The 13,597-nt window shown below is 43.6% G+C and overlaps 1 protein-coding gene across 1 annotated transcript in view; it reads left to right on the forward strand.

Annotated features, from left to right (window-relative positions):
• GGA1 (golgi associated, gamma adaptin ear containing, ARF binding protein 1) overlaps nt 1-13,597 on the forward strand; it is a gene marked incomplete in the record, with an annotated part of 1,948,856 nt that overhangs the window by 1,283,775 nt on the left and 651,484 nt on the right. The window contains 1 exon segment of the mRNA XM_044067846.1: nt 5,008-5,163. Coding sequence (XP_043923781.1) covers nt 5,008-5,163 — 156 coding nt within the window.

A 13,597-nucleotide genomic window follows, 5' to 3' on the forward strand; every position in this document is an offset into this window, starting at 1 on the left:
TCCATAAGGTTGTGATGTGCAGACACATCTGACGTACACTCTTGACTGTGAATAACTGAGACGTACAATTGACTTAGTGATATGTTAAAATTACCTAAAAGATGACCATTTGGTGAGGTCAGAGTATTGCCACATGAAAAGATCCATTTCCACTTGGAAATGCATACCTACTGAGTGGAGCACTGCTTATTAGCAGTCGCAGTTAGCTTTAAGACCTTGCTGAAATAAGTGGGTCAACTTTGTCTGTCAGGCCTTGAGGTGGAGCTGGTGTCCTTCCTTCATGGGGGAACATTGTTACTTAGGACATGAGAAAGTGTAGCAGATGTTCCTTTGTGAAGTCACTTTGAGGATCTTGATTCCTGGGGAAGGAACCAGTCTTCAGGGCGCTTTCTTTCTGGGGGGTCTCCCTGAAAATGAAAACGTGAATTTGGGCATTTGTCTTCACCTGTGTCAGTTAGTGCCAATCAGGATCGGATGGGCTTTACTAAGAATTTTTAAAGTCATTTAGTCTTTACATTCAGAGTCCTCATTTTAAAAGAAAAACATTTTCCCCTCTCCGATTCCAGTTTTCGGTCTGAAGGATAGAAATTGAGCGGTTTCTCAAGTTCCTACTACACATAATGGGAAATCTGAATCCAAGAAACATTTTTTCTTCATATTCCTTACCTGAAGAATGGTCTTTCTCTGATGCATTTGCCAGGAGGAAGTTGTTTCAGTGGGAACGGAATGAAGTACCAGAGTCCCAGAAAATGTATTATGATTTGCTACAAATGTTTTTTTCCACCTTTAGCTGTTCTTTCTGTTTTGCCAGTCTTTAAAGGATGCTTTCCTTGCAGCCATCAGTTTGCCTTACAGCCAGCAACCTGCTCCCAGAAGGTTTGTTAAGTTATAAAAGGCTCCCCAGACCAACAGTGTTTTCAAACTGTACATCAGTAATTTCCGTGACAAAACCATCTCTCCAGCACCTTACAGCAGCTAACCCTATTCCTTCTGACAAAGATGGGAAAGCCTTTGATAGGTTTAGGAAGAAAGTTTATACTACTGTCATCTTAGGCTTCAGAATAGAGAATACTCAGAATCATGTCTTATGTTTCTGTTGGCTTTCTTTGACAGTATGAGAAAAGTAATTGCCACACTCCTTTTTTCAGTGACTTGACATCTCTGAATTCTTTAATCTCTTTTGTGTATCCGTTATCCAAGCAAACTGAATTGTTCGTATGATACTGCTGTTTCATGAGCAGCTGCCACTAGGTCAATGTTGAGAAGATTTGACTGTCTGCATTCTCAGAATATACTAGGGGATGTCAAAGCTGAGCTCTTAAATGTTTTCCTGGATTAAAAGTTATTTGGACCATCTTCTGCTGAGGTCCTTAAGATCTGATCAAAGTAGGAAAGTTAATTCAGGGGGTTACCCTGAGTTTCCAACCCTCCACGCCAAAATATAATGTAAACTTCCTTCCTGTTCATTTGTTTTTATGAGAAATAGAATAAAGAATCCTATGAATGCATAGGTAATCTAAATTTCAGAAAGCAGTGGCAGGGAGGTTCAAAAAGAAGAGTTGGTTCTTTCAAAATGAAGGACAGTGTAAGAGCACAGACTACCTTTATACCCCATCATGTTTCCCCCACCTCCCTACCCTACCCTAGCAAACCAGTAAAGTTTTTGCAAAGTATGAGTCTTCACTTCCCTCGTTTGACCAGATAACATCAGACACCTGGGTTGTGAGAATCATTCAGAAAGGCTACAACTGGCTGTGGGATTTGCTTCCCTCTTTATAAGGGAGTTCTCTGTATTTCTCCAGTCAGACTTCCCTGATTCCTCTTATCCTAGATCAAATTATATCTTATGGGGTTATGGAACATCATCTCCCAGGTGAAGTAAGGAAAGGGTTAAGCAATTTTCTGATCACAAAGGAAGGAAGGGACTTTGAGACCTTCACATCAAAATCCCAAAATTCAAAATGCTCTCTGTATATGTCTCCAGTCTGTTACCTCTCATTCCACCTCATTTGCCTAGTAACTCTGGATTTAAACTATTTTCTCACATTCTAGTTCTCATAAATTTCAGACATTTTTACATTTTCAAATCTCTGCTTCACCTCTTTTGCATTGTCAAAAGCTAAAAGAGTATTTACAAAGGGCCTGTCTGTTGTAATAGTCCATTACAGGTTACAGGGCATTCACATATTTCCATGTTTGGATAACCACCTTATTTTTTGTGGATTTTTTTTTAAAGTTGTCAGGAATCTCTGGCTTGGGTAGCAAACCTTTTTTCTCAGTCTGGGATTTCAGGTGAAAATAAAGAAATCTCTCATTCCATCTCACAGGATGGTCTTTCTGGGATGTCTCCTGAATGTATCCCTCATAATGGCTTTGCTTCTGCAGGACAAAGTGAAATGTTACAAGGACCCGGTTTCTGATTTCTTCCAACCAGACTCTTGACATCTGTCAGGGAAGCTCTCATGATGCTAGGTTTATGACCTCTACAGTTAAGTTTCATTTGACCAGACTTTACATGAGGAAAATCCAGTGGTTTATCAAATCAGTTTGGACCCAGCACTAGACCACCCTGTCTTTTGAAATCCCAGTGCTTGGGGTTTGTTAAAAAAAAAAAAAAAAAAGTTGATTTGGTGGGTGAATGTCATTTCTCAACCTTAGGGCTCCCATTTTCCCTTCAAGCCACAAATCAGTCTGTAACCACAGTTGCCTCACACTTTTCTTGGGGCTCTATCCAAGGGGTTCAAAGTTCAGGGTCTGTGGAACAAGCAGGACAAATTAAAGCATATAAATGTCAAATTATGGCTCTAGTAAATGCTGTCAAATCTCTGATCCATCTTTGGTTTCTGAGGTCCTGTACTGGTAATCACAGACAACACTGCATTGGTGTGGTATGTAAGGGGGGGCAGGTCCTACCCCCTTTGTAGACTAGTGATGCTAGCCTAGAAACTAGCAACTCAGCACAGTCTCATCCCATAGGCTGTTTTCCTGCTGCCAGAGTAGAAGTTTATAGCAGACAAGCTGAGCAGGACTAGGACTGACCCCTGCAACTAGAAGGTGCACTCGGGGGGGGGGGGGGGGGTCTTTCAGGAATTAATCCGTATGTGGAAAGCAGCTCATGTAGATTTGTTTCAATTCTCACTTTTCAGGTAATGAAGCTCTGCTCCAGGACTCCTTGCACAAAAGACTGGAAGACATACCTTTTCATTATCATGGACACAGTTGTGCCTGTGTGCCTTTCCATCCTTTCTGATTATAACTAGGGTTCTTAAAATTCAAAAGGAATTTCCAAAGCTGATGCTGAACACCTTTTTATCTTGCACAACAGTGGTTCTCCCTTCTTGCCAAACTGTCTAAGGGCACTCACCACAAGCTTCCTCACAAGATGGCCTTTCTCACACAGGATAGGGGTTGTTTGATACACTTGACCTTTCATTTCTTCAGTTTACTGCCTGGGTTCTAGAATTTTAATGTGTTTTAGGCATCTGTTTTTTTTTAAGACGTGCAGGTGTTAAAAGAGACTAAGAAACCCACTACCAGAAAATCATGTTTGGTCAAGTAGAAAATAGAACAAGAACCAGGGTCTTCTTAAAGCCCAGATACCATTGATTCTGCAGTATTTGTGTGAGTAAATATCCTCTGGGCTTTCTTACTCCTCTCTGCCTTTGGATTATCCCCTTTCTTTGCTGTCTCAAGTCAAACAGCTTTTGAAGGGAGTTTTATATGTCCATCCTACCTAGAATACAGGTGTCTCTTGGTATCTTAATTTTGTACCGGAGAAATTTGTACATTTTCCTTTTGAAGTGGCTTATGAGGCTGGTTTGAAGTTTTGTCTTGTAAAACAGTGTTACTCATTGCTCTGACTTCTGCAAGAGAGAGTATCTGAGTTGCAAACCCTTATGGTGATTCAACATTATTTTGTCTTTCACAGATAGGGCAACTTTAATAACAAGTCCTTCCTGCATCTTTAAAGTAATTTTAGTTTACTTTGAGCCAGGCTGATCATTTGCTTATCTGTCCAAAACCAAATAGATGATAAATTCTACACATACTGGATGTCCACAGGCAGCTCTGATGCTAAATTAACAGGACAAAAACCTTCAGGAATTCTAATCAACGGTTTATTTCAAATGAATTTAAAAAGGGACAATCTGTGTCAAAACAGGGAATTTATAAACTGGTATCTCATGCTGTTGCTTTTTGTTAATCTCTTCATAATGATGTTTCCAGGTAGGGTCAGGGCCCACTCTATCATGGCTTTGGCCACTTTTGTGGGTTTTTAGAAAGTCATGGACTCTATAAATGTACCAGAGGGAACAACTTAGTTGGGGGGGGGGGGGCACTTGGACACTCTAATCCTTCTTCCTCTTCTCTTCCTTTCATAGCTCTGGTATATTACTCATATAGCTTAGTTTACTGCAACAGTGATCTAATGACAAATATATTACAGTTGTGTAAGTAAACGTTTGTACCAGTAGATGTTCAAATAGATTACTGTTGCAGTTGGAACACCATCCACCCCCCTTCTTACTGTGTTTTATACCAAGATATTTTTTTCTGTTTGTTTCTCCTAACAGTTTTACTTGGCTACCTAGGACATAGCCTCTCTTCCTGTAAGAGAAAGGTCTGAAGGTTTTCCATCCTATCGTTAACTATGCCATTCTTCTTGAGCTGTATAGTGGTAAGGATGTGTGGAAGGTGCCTTGTATCTTTGGAAGCTGGCCAGTCCAACCTTATGCTGGATATGTCCCATACAGCTTAGGGTATTGTAACAGTGATTTATTCTAGCATCTATGGTTATGGGTAAGCTTGCATTCACAACTGTACTGTCCTGGTTACATTTTGTAAGTGTCAGATTATCTTCATGGGAGTACACAGGTAAACTGTGAAAAACTGTTGGTTTACTTTTGTCTTACATGTGATGATCTTATCCTTCTCATAATTAAATGTTCTGTTTGACTTAGCTGACCTCTCTTTACTAAAATTTAGTGATGTGCTGTTTTCTTTCAGGCAGTTCTTCAGCTCTCTTAGACCTCTCGGGATTGGAAGTGCAGTCAGCAGGAACATACTACCCATCATACCCAGCTGTGTCTGCAGCACACCTCGACTTTGATGTTAACCAGGGCAGCACAGTATCATTGCTGGACGATGAGCTCATGTCTTTGGGTGAGTGTTGCAGACCACAGGAATCAGCAGTCAAAAACTACAGTAGTGCAAACAAGATACCTGGAATACTTTGAGTCTGTGGTTTCTGAATTATTCTGCATTATTTACTTTGTATCACAAAGATTTTTTTTTTTACTGTTAAATTTTTAAATGAAGTGGATAGTAGTCCCAGGCTGCTGCATTCTTATACCTGTTATTTTTAATCACAAGCTATCCCTCACGTTTCTTTCAGAATGTAGTACAATATTTTGTTTAATGGGTCAGGATTCTGTCATCCTAATAAATTATATTTCACTTGCTGTTTAATTTTGTCACCCATTTAAACTAATTTGCTTTGCAATAGTAAGAAATCTTGAAATACAAAATTATTTCAAATTGCTGCACCGAGAAGTCTCTTACTTTTCTAATTCTCCTTCCTGTCTTGCAGTTTGGCTTGTATTTGCTAAAATGAGCACCCCCAGTATGAATATATCTCTGAAGTAAAATATGTACTGTTTATTTGGCATAAAAATGAAGATTGACCACAATTCAGTTCTATAAATTGATAGAAGTCCTAACACAGATACTGCATTTCAACGAGTTTTACCCCTTGAAACTTGCCTCTGGGGAATGAGTAGCATTCTTAATAAATCCAGTCATGATTTGCTGTTAGTTACAATTTTTAACACCAATTTGTGGGGTAGGATGCTACATAAATTCTTGAGGTTGAAACTTTTTAGGTTTGAGAAGAGCATCCTACCTGCCAGTTCTGTAGTAGCTTGATTTTATGCATAGAAGCTATGCTTATTCTTTACTTTATTTTAAACACATTTTTATTGAATTATCACGTGTAACATAGGCAAATTTACATTTATACAAAAGTAATTAAACTGTATTAACAAATTAACATTAACAAATGATGTTAAGTTGTCTATCTCACCTTCGTTTCTTGCTTGTTGGGATCGGAGCCGATCCTCGGCTCCGACTCGGCCATCTTCTATAGCTCGAGAGCTGTTTACTGGCTCGAGGCTACCCCGTATCCCATGATGCCTAGCGCTAGCTACCCAGATCTCATTTGCTGCTTCAGCTGCGAGGTTTGTTGTTATTGGCTCAGGCTCGTATAAGTTTTATTGTACTACTTTTTCTGTCAGATTAGGGTTCTTTTCTGATAGTTTATTGTTTTTCAATATAGTCGCTAACTAGTTTGTTGTTTAGAGTAATTGTAGTTTTCCCTTAGAGCTCGTTTAAATTAGAGAGTTCTCCCCCTACCCCCTCTATCCCTCTTGTAGGTAGCGTTTTAGTTTAAGCCTTTTCTTCTTTCTACTTCCTAGGTAGCCGTTTAAGTTGGAGGCTTCCTAGTTTTAAAAAAAAATATATATATATCTTTAACTGTATATTGTGTGTTTTGGTTAGTGTCTGTTAGTTTTTTGCTGTTCGGCCCTTTGGCCAAAAACTTTCAGTGTAGTATCTCTTAGTCGGATATGTCTAAAGAATCCAAGGTGTCTGGATTCAAGAAGTGTGACTCATGCTGTCAGAAAATGTGTCTGACAGATGGGCACACTTCTTGCATCTGTTGCTTAGGTGCAGTGCACCTGCAGGACTCTTGTTCTGTATGCCATGCATTCAGCCCAAGGGTTCTGCAGGAGCGCAAAAATAAGCTTATTTTGAGGGGTGGTCTTAAGCCCTACGATTCACCGGCCAAGACTCAGACGGTGAAATCTCCTAAACCGACCAAATCATCGGCTCCCAGCTCGGAGCCGTCATTGGCCCAATCCTTACCTACTACTTTGGTTCCGGCTGGAACCGAGGAGATTGCCAACTCGTCTGCTCCACCAGTACCTTCGGAGCAGTCACAGACCCACAAGAGGCCGAGGTCCCCTTCTCTAGAGTCTATACATTCGGCTCCTCGGTCTCCCCTGTTGCAGAGTGACCGCAGTCACAGATCCTCCCACTCTTCTCGGTCCTCTAGGCTCTTGGATCACGACATGGAGAGAATGGTCAGTAGGTTGAAGTCACAGGCACTGGACAAAATGTCCAGCCCTCCTCAACAGGTGTCAGCTCCATCCGTTTCCATCGATGTTCCTCCTCCGACTCCATTGAACTCGGCGCTAGAGTTTGTTGGGGTTCGAATCGTGGAACCGTCGGCACCAATAACTATTTCTCCTTCGGTTCCGTCGTCTGCTCTGATCCCCTCGATGGTGTCTTCCATTGAGGGATCTGGGCGCCGAGACTCCCTCGTCTGCTCTGAGGGGGCGAGTGGCATCGGACCCTTGTCCGACCCCATTCTCCCTCTCTGAGCGTCTGTGCAGGTAAGCTCAGCTCCATCTGCCTCGGAGCAGTCTCCCTTGGTGCGGAGGAGGATTCCAGTTTCCTCGGAACCGGAGCCTTCTATGCATCGTGGCAGGGACGCCTTTGATGTCATGAGGAGTGTACTGGTTTCTGAGTCAGCTCCACGTTCGACCCCACTGGCTCCGTCCCCTGTAGTGCCTGCGTCAACCTCTGCCCCTCTTCCAGACCCCAAGCGTGGGGAACCGGCACTACAGAGCACCCCATTTAGTGTTTCCTCTTCTTCTGAGGCCTCCCCTGATCATTCAGAGGAGAGCCCCCTCTGAAGAGGAAGTGCAAGAGGAAGCACATTGACTCCCCTGAGTCTGTCACTTCGGATACGGATTTGGATGAATCTGAAGGGTCCCAGAGATCCCCTCTGAAGATGTTTCCTTTGTGGACATCCCAGAAATGCTTAAGCAGAGGGGGAACTGGACTGCCCTAGCCCCTACCGAGGATGAATCTGTATTCCTGGATGCGTTCGGTTCCCGACCTTCCACCTCCTGGGTGTCTCTGCCTTTCGACCCACTAATGTCAGTGGTGGCCCAGAGGGCTTGGTCAGCCCCCGGATACAGTGGAACCAACCCCGAGGAGACCCAGCAAGTTTATTACTGCACCCCCTAATAAACAGTTCCTTACTAAGGGTGTTCCCGTAGATGCCATGGTGGTAGCAGCAGCCACTAAAAAGGAGTTAGCGGAAACTTCTTCCTCTGTCCATCCTCCTAACAAGGAGTCTAGGACCATGGATAGATATGGGAAGCGTATGTTTGCTTCAGCGACCTTTTCCATGAGGTCACTGAATTACATATGTCATTTTACCAGGCTTCAGAGGGATCTCCTGAAAGAGCTTGGAGATTCCCTCCAGGATCCATCAGCTGAAGGGGCTCAAGCTAAAGTGGCTTCTCAGCTGGCGACCCTTAATTCAGTAGTTAACTCCTCCATGAGGCTCATTTCCTATGCAGCCGATGCTGCGAGTAGAGCCGCAGGTACAGACGTGACCCTCAGGAGATATGCATGGATGCGGCTGTGTAATTTTGCGGAACCTTTTAGAGCGTCATTCACCAACACTCCCTTTGACGGTTCATTTCTTTTTGGACCACAAGTGAAAGACACACTCACTAAGTGTGAACAGGAAGGCAAGACTCTCTCTGCCGTGGGAGTTTGTTTTTCCACTCCTTCCAGACCATATCCCAAAGGTCAGAAGAGTGGTAGAATGTGGTTTTGGAAATCCCAGGGAGTCTCGCCTGACACGTAGTGATTTTTCCTCCAGGGGCAGAGGAGGAAACAACAGCAGCAGACCCCGCCCTCGGGGCAGAGGGGGTCCGCAGAACCAGGGCAGCAGAGAATCCTTCTATGACAAGCCCTTCCAGCATCCCTGAAGGGTTGCCCGGCTGCCCGCCTCTGAAGGCAGTCGGGGGAAGAATTTCACTGTACCCAAAAGCCTGGCAAAACCTAACTCGAGACAAATGGGGTACACTCAATCATATCCGGAAGCTATATAATTCCCTTCTTGCAACCTCCCTTACCGTCAAGCAAATCTCTTCCAGATGTTCCACCCAATCTGAGGGCCCAAGCAGTCATAGAAGTTTCAAGACTGCTAGAAAAAGAGTCATCCAGGAAGTCCCGGCAGACCAACTTGGATCCGGAACTTACTCAAGGTTCTTTTTGGTACCAAAAAAGACAAGGGACTGGAGACCAATATTTGATCTCAGCAGACTAAACAAGTCTGTTCAATGAACAAGGTTTCGGATGGTCACGCTATAGTCCATTCTACCCTTTTTGGGTCAGGACAATTGGATGTGCTCAATAGATATTCAGGATGCGTACTATCACATAAAAATGGACAGGCATGCCAGGAGATTCCTTCGCTTCCGGCTGGGAGCCAGTCATTACCAGTTCAGAGCTCTGCCCTTTGGTCTCACCACAGCCCCCAGGGTGTTCACCAAATGCATGGCAGTAGTCACGGCTCACCTGAGGCGTCAAGGATTCCAAGTGTTTCCATATCTAGACGACTGGCTCTTTACTGCTACTACCAGGCATCAAACTCCTTCAAGCCAGGGACTATACAATCACAATTTGTGCCCAGCTAGGCATTACTATAAATTTCGAAAAATCTGCCTTGTTGCCCTTTCAATTTATTACCTATATAGGAGCAGATTTAGATACAAGAAGTATGTCCGCAAGGCTACCGCCAGACAGGGTGGCCACAATTCGGCAGCAAGTTCATATCCTCATGCAATGCAAAAGGGTACAAGTCAGGTTGGTCCTTCAAACTCTGGGTTCTATGGCAGCTGCAATTCTTCTGATACCTTTGGCCTGTTTTCACATGAGAATCCTTCAGTGGCTTTTTTTCACACAGTGGTCCTTTCAACAGCTCCCCATGTCTCACATGGTCATGATTACAGAAACATGCAAAAGGCACCTTTCCTGGTGGATGGTCTCCCCACTAGTGTCTCAGGACAGACCATTCATCCAGCCTCCTCCGGTTGCCACAGTGACCATGGATGCCTCACTGATAGGGTGGGGGGACATTATCAGGGCAGGACAGTCCAAGGCATTTGGCAGCCTCACGAGTACCATCTGCCCATAAATGTCTTGGAGATGAGAGCCGTGCTCCTAGCGTTGCAAGCACTTCAGGACTCCCTCCCTTCCGGGACCATTGTAATTCAAATGGACAGCATGTCAGTAGTGTGGTACATCAACAAGCAGGGCGGAACCAGGTCCTACTCCCTATGTCGAGAATCACTCAGACTCTGGCAGTGGGCGATTTCCTCCCAATGATTTCTGATTGAGACACACATCTCTGGGAAGTCCAATGTCATAGCGGACAGGCTCAGCAGAGCTATTCTCATGCCTCACGAGTGGTCTCTGAATCAGGTAGTTGCGGATCTGATCTTCCGCAAATGGGGACAGCCTTGCTGCAATCTGTTTGCCACCCCCTTCAACAGCAAATGCAGTAACTACTTGTCCCTTTTACAACTTCCCGGTCACCCTCCCAGAGACGCTCTAGTCCATGATTGGCCTCAGGGACTTCTTTATGCCTTCCCGCCATTCCCTCTTATACCCAAACTCATACAGAAAGCTATATCGTTGGGTTGCAAAATGATCCTCATTGCCTCTTACTGGCCTCGACAGATGTGGTGTCCGTTCCTGCACCGTTGCCTCCTCAAGCAGCCCTGGACTCTGGATCCTATTCCAGACCTGCTGATTCATCAGTCAGGAGAGCTGCATCGATCCCTCCAAACACTCCAGCTCACAGTTTGGTTGATCCAATTCCAACTCTAGCCAGGCTTCCCAGCATTTCCTTGGCTGTGCATGAGATTGTCTCCTCTCACAAATCTGCACTAGGAAGACTTATGCTAGCAAATGGAAACGTTTCTCTTGTTGGGCAGAGGCTAGGAACATATCCCTTTTCAGCACCAGTTCACGAAATCTTGGCGTTCCTAACAGAGCTTTTTCATTCTGGGTCCGCTTCTGCCACAATCAAGGTTCAACTAGCGGCCATTTCTAACTTTCATGTCGGGTTTTCTAATAGAAACATTGTCTCATAAGCTGTGTAAAGCCTTTCTCAGTGGGACTACTCTCCTTAGGCCCCCAGTGAGAGATCCCCCTCCTCCTTGGGACCTTAATTTGTTACTAACCTCCTTGATATGTCCCCATTTGAACCGGCAGCATCCTGCTCGTTTAAGTTTCTGTCTTGGAAAACTCTCTTTCTGGTAGCTATTACCTCAGCCAGATGTGTCTCGGAACTTCAGGCACTAAGTGTTCATCCTCCGTACTTAGTTTTTCATAAGGACAGGGTTGCTCTGAGAACTAATCCCTCCTTCCTTCCGAAAGTCTGCTCAGAAAATAATCTAAACCAATCCATAGACCTTCCTGTGTTTTTCCCTAACCACACCAACAAGGCAGAATACAAATTACACCTTTTGGATGTTCACAGACAATTGCGTTTTTACCTGCATAGAACAAACGATAGAAGAAAGTCGGATCAACTTTTCCTTTCCTATGCAAGGGGCAAACAGGGTCTTCCAGTCTCTAAAGTAACCCTATCCAGGTGGTTGTCTCACATTATTACCTTCATCTATCAACTAAGAAACAAAGAATTGTCTACCAAACCGAAAGGTCATTCTACTAGGGCTTTGGCCACCTCTGTAGCCTTCCAGTCTAGGTTGCCCATGGACTCTATCAGTGCCACTGCCACGTGGGCAAATCCTCATACCTTTATTTCTCATTACAAGTTACACATGGTCTCCAGGAGTAGAGCTAACTTTGGAACAGACTCTTCAGAACAGTGGAACCAATGAGCCGCCCAGGATAGTAGGTACTAGGGACGCTGTCCCAACAAGCAAGAAACGAAGGCGAGATAGACAACATAAAGAAGTTATGTACCTGCCATAACATTCCATGTTAGTTGTCTTCATCTCGCCTTCTATTTTGCATCCCCCCTCCATCCCCCATCCTATTGGACCGAGAAGAGTTTGTTTCACTGGCTGAGTGTTCTCTGGTTGGTTTCCTCTACTGACTTAGAGGTTATAACAGGTAGGTTTAACCCTCTGTTTGGAGGGGTTTCATTCCATAACTATGGATGGAGGTTAGCTATTTCAAACGAGATCTGGGTAGCTAGCACTAGGCATCATGGGGATAAGGGGTAGCCTCGAGCCAGTAAACAGCTCTCGAGCTATAGAAGATGGCCGAGTCGGAGCCAAGGATCGGCTCCGATCCCAACAAGCAAGAAAGAAGGCGAGATGAAGACAACTAACATGGAACGTTATGGTAAGTACATAACTTCTTTTTATACTTCACATATATTGCTGTGTATCGTATAACCTGAGCAACATTACATAAATTATTCAATTCCGGCCTCTATTTTAAACAAGAAACATCGTTATTAAACCATCACTTATGACATAAGTAATCATACATTTATGTAAATGAAAACGAACCACACCGACATTCAAGCATTTTACATCACAAACCATACTGACACACTCCCAGTTGCAGACATTATACAACACTTATAATGTACTCAATCATTTTCAGTCAAACTTTACATAGCTCATTTATGTCCTGCCTTGTTTTAACCTCATTCTTCCCCTGTATGTATTGTTCCCACAATTCCCATTTTTTCCCCTGTAGTTTGCTCCTACCCTTTTTTAAAGATCTCAATTCCAGTTGTTTTATCTCTGTTACTATATTCACTACTTGTAATATAGTTGGTTTAGATTTTCATTTTCTAGTAATTGCTTTTTTGGCAACCACCATGATTATATACGGCAAGGCCCTTACCATGTCTAGGCAATTCCGATTTTGTATCATAGCTCAGAAAAATCATCTCCCTCTTCACAGCAATCCACCCACCCAACATCTCTGACGGTGCGTCCCGCAGGGAATCCATAAAGTCCGCCAACTCACTGCACTCCCAGAAAATATATTCCCAAGTACCTCTTTCTTCCTCGTCACATCTCCAACATTTGCTGTCTACCTGAAGAAAAATTCTGTGGAGTTTGTTTGTTTGGGGTATAAAATATCTACGTAAACATTCCCAAGCAAAAATACTAAATCTTTTAGATTTTGTTGCATATTTGGGAGATAACACATATATCCTCCCATATTCATTGTTACTTCAAGAGATATTTTAAGTGCTCTGAGGTTTTTCTTTGATTATCTTCATGGTTCACTGTTGCAATCACTTGTGGGTTATCCCTGCTGTGGGTAGCTCTCAGCCGACTTGAATACCAGAGTAAAGAGTATTCCTCCTGCATCAGCTGCAGGTCGCCAGGGATTGACATCAGGTCATCAGTGCTGTAAAGCAAGGCAGCCAACTCTATTACATCAGTCTTTCTTGCTGTGGAGCCCAACATAGAAGCAGTTTGTGAGTGCGTCAGTCGGCCATTGCCAGAGTGAAGAAGAAAAATTACTAAAGTTAATTACCCCGTTGGGGAGCTTTTTCTTGCACTAACCAATGTCCGAAAAAGTAAATAATTGTCTCCGCTGTGGAAAACAAATACCACACCGAGACTTCCATACCTTGTGTGTAACTTGTTTAGGCCCGGACCACGACATCCACGGATGTCAGTTCTGCACTCTATTTAATGCTAGGACCATTTGACGTACAGCTGAATTTGTCGCT

This window comes from Protopterus annectens, chromosome 1.part0 (assembly GCF_019279795.1).
Source record: "Protopterus annectens isolate FY-2018-M chromosome 1.part0, PAN1.0, whole genome shotgun sequence".
Classification (NCBI taxonomy): Eukaryota; Metazoa; Chordata; order Ceratodontiformes; family Protopteridae; genus Protopterus; species Protopterus annectens.